The sequence below is a fragment of the Charadrius vociferus genome, unplaced genomic scaffold, assembly GCF_000708025.1.
Source record: "Charadrius vociferus isolate BGI_N301 unplaced genomic scaffold, ASM70802v2 scaffold398, whole genome shotgun sequence".
Lineage (NCBI taxonomy): Eukaryota > Metazoa > Chordata > Aves > Charadriiformes > Charadriidae > Charadrius > Charadrius vociferus.
This window is the reverse complement of record NW_009649571.1, coordinates 75692-83439: the sequence shown is the minus strand read 5'-3', so window position 1 is coordinate 83439 and position 7748 is coordinate 75692. Positions and strand designations below refer to the sequence as shown.

Below are 7748 nucleotides of genomic sequence, written 5' to 3'. Positions count from 1 at the left end.
CTGCCTTGCAGTGGTTGGGGCTCATGCTGGAGGGGGGGTAGTGCCAGCCCCTGGCTCACTGCACCAGCTGAGGGGATGCAAGAGAATTTCACTCTGCAGCCAGGTCCAAACCACGTCACCTGGCGCTGGTGATGGCTGGTCATACCTGAATATTTCCTCTATGGAGTCAGGTGGCGGTCTGGAAATATTGACTAGATGGGCTTGGGTAAACTGTTCTTGGTGTGGCCATAATCCCTCTAACATCGGTGTCCTTCACAGACAACATTTAAACATTGAAGGTTTCTGTGTAGTAAGAGGAGAAGATAGAGGGGAGCAGAGAAAGGGGATTCAGCACTTTTAGCTAGGTTAAAGCTGAGGATGTCAGCACCAGCTCGTACATCTCTGCAGAGGAGCCTGTGGTCCTGCAGATCTGTCTGTGGCAGCCCCTTGGGCCTCTCTGATGGGGTGAGACACAGCTGAATGCTGTGGGACCTTGCTCCTGCTCCTGCTCCTGCTGAGGGCACATCAATCTGGCTGGGAGTAGGAGAAAGACAAAACAGAGCTCTTGGGGATGGGGAAGTGACTATGGGACTTTCAATGTGTGCTTCTCTTCTCAGATGCATACTTTCTCATGTACCTGAAAAGGAGAAGTGAGCAGGGACAGGACCAAGTGAATAGGGAGATGCAAAACCTCAGATTTATTTCTTAGCATATTGTTGACCTGCTGTGGTGTGCTAGGTGAGTGGCCTCTTTACTTTTCTCACCCACATGGTTTGGATTCCATGTTGTAGGGCTGGAGATGCCCTTGCTACACAGCTGTGCAATAAAAAGTGTGATAAACCTAAGACCATTAGGAACATGACACAAATAAATACTCTCCTTTCACTGACTCTGGTCCGTCCCTGCAGTGAGGAGTTAGCACTAGGCTCTCCTCCCCAGCATCAGCTCTGGGGGGGAGTCCAGAAGCAGCAGTCAAGGAGGAAGAGACCCTTTAACCAGTTCTGCTAATAGTCAAATAAAACATCACACAAACTGGATAAACTGCCTCCATTTGCCAGCAGCTAGCCCATCTTCAAATGCTACTGGAAACATGGTGAAATGGAAGATACTGGTACCTGCTGGTGATTTACATGATGTCCATGGCTTGACTTGGAAATACTGTAGTGTCTTGGTACCACACATGTTGCTGGACAGACTGGTTTGTCTCTTGGTCCACAGAGGCTAAAGAATGAGATCTAGGAATGTGCCCTGGAGGAGGGGCTGAAGCTGGCTTTGGTCGCAGCTGCAGCTGTGTTGTGGTGGGAAGTGCTGGGCAATGCTACTGTAGTTCCAGGAGCTGAGGTTCCACCTGAGGTCCTGGAGCACATCTTGTGTGAGGCGGTGGGAAGGAGGGATGTGGCAGTGATGACAGCCCTGTGTGGAAGTTCAGTCCTTTCCGTGCTGGTCTACATTGTGGCTCCATCACAGCCTGCAGGGAGAGAGGGGTGGTCCGGAATTCAATGCCTTTCAGGTGGCTCTTGGGTCCAACGGAAGAGGCTGCAAGAACAATGGAGGCTTCACATACATGGATTAGACTGAAAATTACCAGTAATTACCATTTAGGGTAATAATATCTGTGAGGTTTACTGAGATGCAGTAGCCTCACCATCACTTGGTCTTTAAATCAAGGTAACACACTTTTCAGAAAAAGATGTTTGGGCTCAGTCAGCATCTGTGGGCTGCTGGAGATCATCCAGGATGACATTCTGGTGCTTACAGGAGCTCGAACTAGCACTTCTCTCTTCTGGTCTCTAAAAGTCTGCTCTACGCTGAAGGCACAACCTGTAATATCCTTCCTGGTCCAGTTTTGCCCTTAAACAACATTATGTTTTGTGTCTTCTCTTAGCTGTTGAGTGGCACCTGTTGGTGCTAGTCAGACACCCTCTCGCTGTGTTAAACTGGCCTGAATTTCATTTCTGTTCGCTTATGGGAGTAATGGTATTCTTTGCCTGTCTTCCAGTTTATGCCATCAGCATAGCTCCTGTGAACGCCTGGCCAGTACATCCCATTCAAGTTGGAGTAATGGCAGTCATTGTACCACCACGCTCCCTTGTATTCTGTGGCACAGTTAAAGGAGCTCATGTCGTTGTCCTGGTCTGTTGTTGAAAATGGCATGTCCTTGTGGTATGATAAGGAGTCTCCTGCAGAGAGTACACATTCACAGTTACTACAATAGAGAGCACAAAAGGGAACCTAAAGTGTCTGTGCACTGCTGCAGGGCATCAGTGGGCCTTCCTGGTTGCAAGGCAGATTTTATAAATCCTGCTGTTCTCTTGGTTGCCCAGGTTTCATCCTTGGTCCTGGAGAAAAGGATTATCCTGAGGTCTGCCAGGACAGCTAAAACACATGGAGAACTTGTCTATGCCTGTCAATCAAATGGGCCAGATTTTGCTTGCAGTTACATGGGTGTCGCTTCTCTTGCACTGCTCAGATTCTCTGCAGACATACTGAGGTCTGGACTATTGGACAGAGTTGCAGTGTACAGAAACATAAACACATAAACCCAGAGCACTGCTGTCTCAGGTGTTGGTTTCACTCATTCCTGCAAGGGGGTATTGAATTTTGTAGAGGATTTGTTTGCTTTTTACAGAAAAACAAAACATCAGGCATTAAGAGGATGCAGTACTGACGCTGCAAGTATTGAACAGCAGCCCAGCCCTGGAAATGCCAAACCTCACAGACAAATATTTCATTCTAATGTAACCAAAAGCAGAACTTGGCCCAACAAGTTCTTCTCTTCCCTGCAGAGCTGTTGGGAAGATTACATTGGATAAGGTGCTGCTCAGGATGAGGTTCCACATTTGCTGCTATACCACGTGGCTGGGCTTGTAGGTAATGCTCTGGGTCAGACTCTGCAGGGCGTCCCTGTCCTTTCCTACACCAGAGGCCACTCAGCACCTGGGCTACCATAGCCAGTTTTAAAAAAATTGACCCAATATATAGATGACAAGGAATTTGCATGATACAGCTCTGCACTATAAATGCAGAACACTTCTGAAATGCTCTAGAAAACAGCCTTTCCCAGTGAGCTGCTGCTAACTTACCAGCGTTTCCACCAAGGAAGTCTCCTAGGACCAGTTTGTATTTCTCAGACTCTCCTAAAACTCTGAATGAAGCATACTTGGCAAAATAGTAGTTGTTTTCAAAGTCTCTCAGGTCAATGCGGAGTTCACAGGGTCCTAGAAGAGAAGGTTGACAGCAGTGGTGCAGTGGTTGACAGCTGATGGTGAATATGCACCTGGATTTCAGAATGGAGGGTTTAGGGAGCCCTGAGCTAACTTGAGAAGAGTTTCCACTACTTGAGAGATTATGATTTATTTGAAGTTCTGCAGAACCTTCTGTACCTTTGATGGTTTTCTTGTGAAGCACCTTTTCGTGTCCAATGTTGGGTGGTCATGGGCACTGAGAGCTACACGCCCAGGAGTCCCGCAGACAACTGTGACTCCAAGGCTGTGTGTGAACAAGATGGCTGCCACCACAACCAGTCCTAGCAGGAAGATGTATTGGCCTGTCTCCAGGATAGGTCATGCAGCCAGCTCATTGTCTTCCCTGGCTTCTAGTTTTCGGTTTTTTTAGAGTGAATTCCCTGTGTGCAATGGGCTGCAAGAGCCTGCATGCTGTTTAGGATCAACTGTTGGGGCTTCAGATGGATGAGATAAGTTTAGAGTCCTTTAATGACCAAGTGTGGTACAGGGGTTGGACTGTCAGGTCTTCAGCCCAGGACGGAGGCAGACCTTACCCAGTGAGGTGAGGAAGTGGATGTTGTCATTTCCGAGCCAGAACTCTGTCAGCTGGTTGCCAAAGCCTCGTTTGTATGAGTCCCAATCTCGCAAGAAGTTCACTGACCCATCCCAGCGCCTCTGGAAAACCTGCAGGAAAGGAGAGCCTTAACCCCACCAGGCCCCCCCGAAAGCATCTGCAGTGCCCGGGTGATACGGCCCCCTGCAGCATGTTCCCCCTGCATCAGGACACTCATGCAGGTCTCTGGGTTCTTGCTCACAGATCACCTCTGTCTGCCGTCGGAAATGAGCAGGAAATTATTTGCTGATTTAAGCAGGGGAAGGGTCTGTGGTGCTCAGCCTGCTCCCAGAGACATCTCCCAGGAGAACCTCCTGCATCCATAGGGATTCACCCAGGCTGGTGAACCTCAGCTGTCCCCTCAGTGTGTCCTCACTGGTGAACCTCAGCTGTCCCCTCCCTTTTTGTTTCTATTTTGGTGCAATCTTTTGCAGCCTTAATAAAAATCACTGTAGGGACATAGAAACCTCCCCCTCCTCATCCTACTCACAATCCATCCTCCGCCATCTGTGTCCATGTCACAGAAGATGGTGGTGGCGTTGCAGCCTTGAGGGTAGATGGTGTACCAGCCGCTCAGAATCTTCCCTTTAGCCAACAGCTCTTGGCAGTTCCTGGCTTCTGTGCAAATCAGGGAAACAGATCAAGAGTTATAACATGCTCACTGCACCCAGGGAGCACATCAGCCTCATGCCCTAAGCCAGAGGCTTTGATGCCTTCAGCCTCCCAGCTGGCTCTTTGCGTTGCAGGACTCTGGCGCACTCCATCTGCGAGCCAAACCCCGCTGCAGTTTCTGAGTCCATATGTCACAGGGGAGATGGGCACCTTCTGAGAGACGGTCTAAGGTGCTCAGACTCCTTTCATCTGCAACAACTCTTTTGGAATCTGGGTCATGAGGCTGCTCTGAGCGGGATGACAGTCATGATCCAGGAATTTGTCCAGGCTCAGGTACTTATGGAGGGCACAGAAGAGTGTGTGGGTAGTTGGCAGCAAAGGAGTGGTGACACAGAAAAACACCTACCTGTATTACAGAAAACAGTGTTCAGATCACCCCTGTGGATTGGACAGACAGCACTTTTGAATATATACATACATATTATGTATAAATTTATTTTTAGTCCTCAATACCACATCTGATGACAGAAGCTCAGATTCACAGATGCCAAAGGATTGACTGGAACGGTCCCTATCAGACGTCCCCGCTTATAGCTGCATCTTGGGAGATGATCTGAGATGGTGGTGCAGGTGGTGCAGGTGTCTGTGTGTGCTGCATTCGATGAATGGACACACAGCTGTACCAGGCTGACTTATGGGCATGGGTGTCCTTCCTAACAGAGGCATGGTCCTGGACTTGGCCTGTTCCTTATTAGCCAAATGTTTTTACATCCCCAGGAAAAGTAAAAGGGCAGAGAAATGCTTGGGGCCACAAGGGGCCCATTCAGTGGCATCCCAGTCTCTCTCTTTCAGGTGTTACAGCAGCTCTCATCTGCCCGAGCCTTTGCACATCACTGTGGACCTATGGTATCCATGTGTAGCCAGAGTAAGTTGTGGCTTTGCTTTGGCTTTATCTGCTGGAGACACATGGGCCAACTGAAGCTTGTTTGTTTTCTTTTTTTTCTTTCTTTTTTTCTTTTTTATTTTTTTAATGAATAAGTTATTCTGAGCACTATGACACATGTGAACTCTGTGTCTACTGAACATGCCACAGCAAACATGGTGGTGTAACTGCCTTTGAAGTACCAGTATGTCTGTACAGGTGTTTCTAGTTGTTTCATCTTGGACACCAGAACACTGAGACTCTCAAAAACTAAGACAGACCTCCTCCAGGACACACAGAGTGAGGGTGACTCTAGTAATGCTCAGAGGACATGACTTCCCTGGCCTGGCTGGATTACACAGAAGCTGCATGTGGCTGTGAGAAGCAAATTGTGATACTTCCTTACTCAGTCCTTCAATGTCACTTTGAATTTGTTTTTATTGCTGCTCTGTCCTGACTTCTGGTGCAGGGAGTCCACCACTATCTGCTCTGCAAAGCCAATGGTGGCGTGAAGGACCTAGGATGACACTCACCCCATATTTCTGGAAAACCAGGCTCTCCTTTCATTGCTGTTGGACAAACAACACCATCAATTGCTCTTCACCTGCCACACCCTGCCCTCCCCTCCTCCAGCACTTGGCATCATTGCTTTTCAAGACAAATCCTGCTGCACTGGCAGAGGGCTGTGATGTTAAGAGAAGTGTTTAGCTCATCTGCCTACACAACAGAGGCACAGAAAAACCAGGTGGGAGGAGTAATTCAATATATGTTCTGGCCCGGCTGCTCCCAGGCCCACCAGAGGAGACCCACCAGCTCATCAAAGGCACATCTGGACAGACCCAGGAGAGCACAGAGCTACAGTGGCAGGTGGAAACCCAATTCACAGACTCCTGTAATTACAGCAGTGATACTCAGCTCTCCAGGATGCCTAGCAGGCACATGAGGTGGCAGCCAGGGAGGTGGGACACATCACAGATGCACAAGGAGCAGCAGCCTTGCCTCTCTTAGGCTGTTGGACCCGGCATGATATATTTTCCCCTGACATCTGAGTTGGGGCTGGGAGGTCCAAATAGCAAGACTGACATAAGATGTGTCTCTTTTGGACCTGGCTGCTCTGCCTGCTGCTGGCCAGCCCACGGAGTTGGGTACCAACATTTTGTGCCATTGGGCTAGGACAGGAGCAGGTGGGAGGAAATGCACCCATGGAAGGCAGAGTCAAAAGCCCTGAGAAGGGAATGATTGCTACTGGCAGAGGGCTTTAGTCAGTGGTTTGGGAGCAGCTGTGACAGCTGGAGCAAATGTGCTGAACTTCCCATCAGATCAGCAGTGCTTGGCCGCCAGCTATTACAAGCCAAGCTCCAGTGAGGGAAGCCGCAGAGCAGATAGCGCTCAGCAACAGGTGCCAATGGCTCTCACAAGCAGGATGCATGTTTTCCCTCTACTCTATTGCTAGTGCTGGTAGAGAGAGATGTTCCTCTGGCACTAGCAGTGACTGAGTTTCATCCAAGCCTTTGCCTTTTGTCATCGCACGGGAAGCTCAGAGGTCTGCCCTGATCTGGCTGGTCCCTCAGGCTGGGGTGTGTGAAGCCCTGCAGTCTCTGTGGCTGGTGGTGCTGGGCACCACCCAAGCTGGGGGCAACCCCTGTGGCTGAACAGCTGGTTTGGGAGTGGGGCTGCTCACACCACCCAAACCAGGGCTGAGCCTACAATGGAGCACAACTGTCACCAAACAGCCCCATCCAGTACCTGGTGGGGTACTTTTATTTCTCTATAGTTGCTCCCACTTGTTCTGTTGTTCCAGAACAGCACAGGGTGGAAGTTTAACTAAACCAGCTCACCTTTTGGTCCTGGGAATCCAGGCTCTCCAGCTGCTCCTGCAAGAGACGAGAGGAAAACGCTCATCGCAGATGACTCAATGCGAGTGAATTACTGTGGCTCTCCAAGGTGGCTGTTCCAGCCCCTCCATATGTCCCAAATGTACAAGAGAGGCTGTCGAGTGCTGCAAAGCCACAGTGCTCTGCTGAGTGTCCCAGCTGGAGCTGCCACCCCAGCCTGCTGCTCTCTAGATCAGCAGCATCTGTCCGGAAGAGCAAGACACAGGAGAGCGAGAGCTGCTGCTCCATCTGCTGGAGCGTATGGGCGATTCACAACTCCGTCTCAGTGACTTTTTGTGGAGGCTTTCTGTTTTCAGTCAGGCACCTGTGAGATTTTGGGCAATAGCTGCTTTTTCAGTGGGTTCACCCATGTCCTTCTGGGGTTTCAGCTGAAGTCTTGCCTGCTTTTGGCCAGGAATTAGCTACATATTCAGCATGCAAAGGGGCTCTTTTCCCAGCTAGCCAGCACACCGTTGCTTCCTTCCTGGGTGCCACCTTGTGCTGGGAACTGGTTTCTTTAGAAG

The 7748-nt window shown here is 49.7% G+C and overlaps 1 protein-coding gene across 1 annotated transcript in view; it reads right to left on the bottom strand.

Annotated features, from left to right (window-relative positions):
* Positions 1-1834: 1834 nt before the first annotated feature.
* The window catches only part of LOC104291091 (ficolin-2-like), an 8865-nt gene continuing 2951 nt past the window's right edge, over positions 1835-7748 (bottom strand). Inside the window, 5 exon segments of the mRNA XM_009890289.1 lie at positions 1835-2159; positions 3063-3197; positions 3758-3887; positions 4307-4431; positions 7189-7224. Coding sequence (XP_009888591.1) covers positions 1912-2159; positions 3063-3197; positions 3758-3887; positions 4307-4431; positions 7189-7224 — 674 coding nt within the window. The 3' untranslated portion in view covers positions 1835-1911.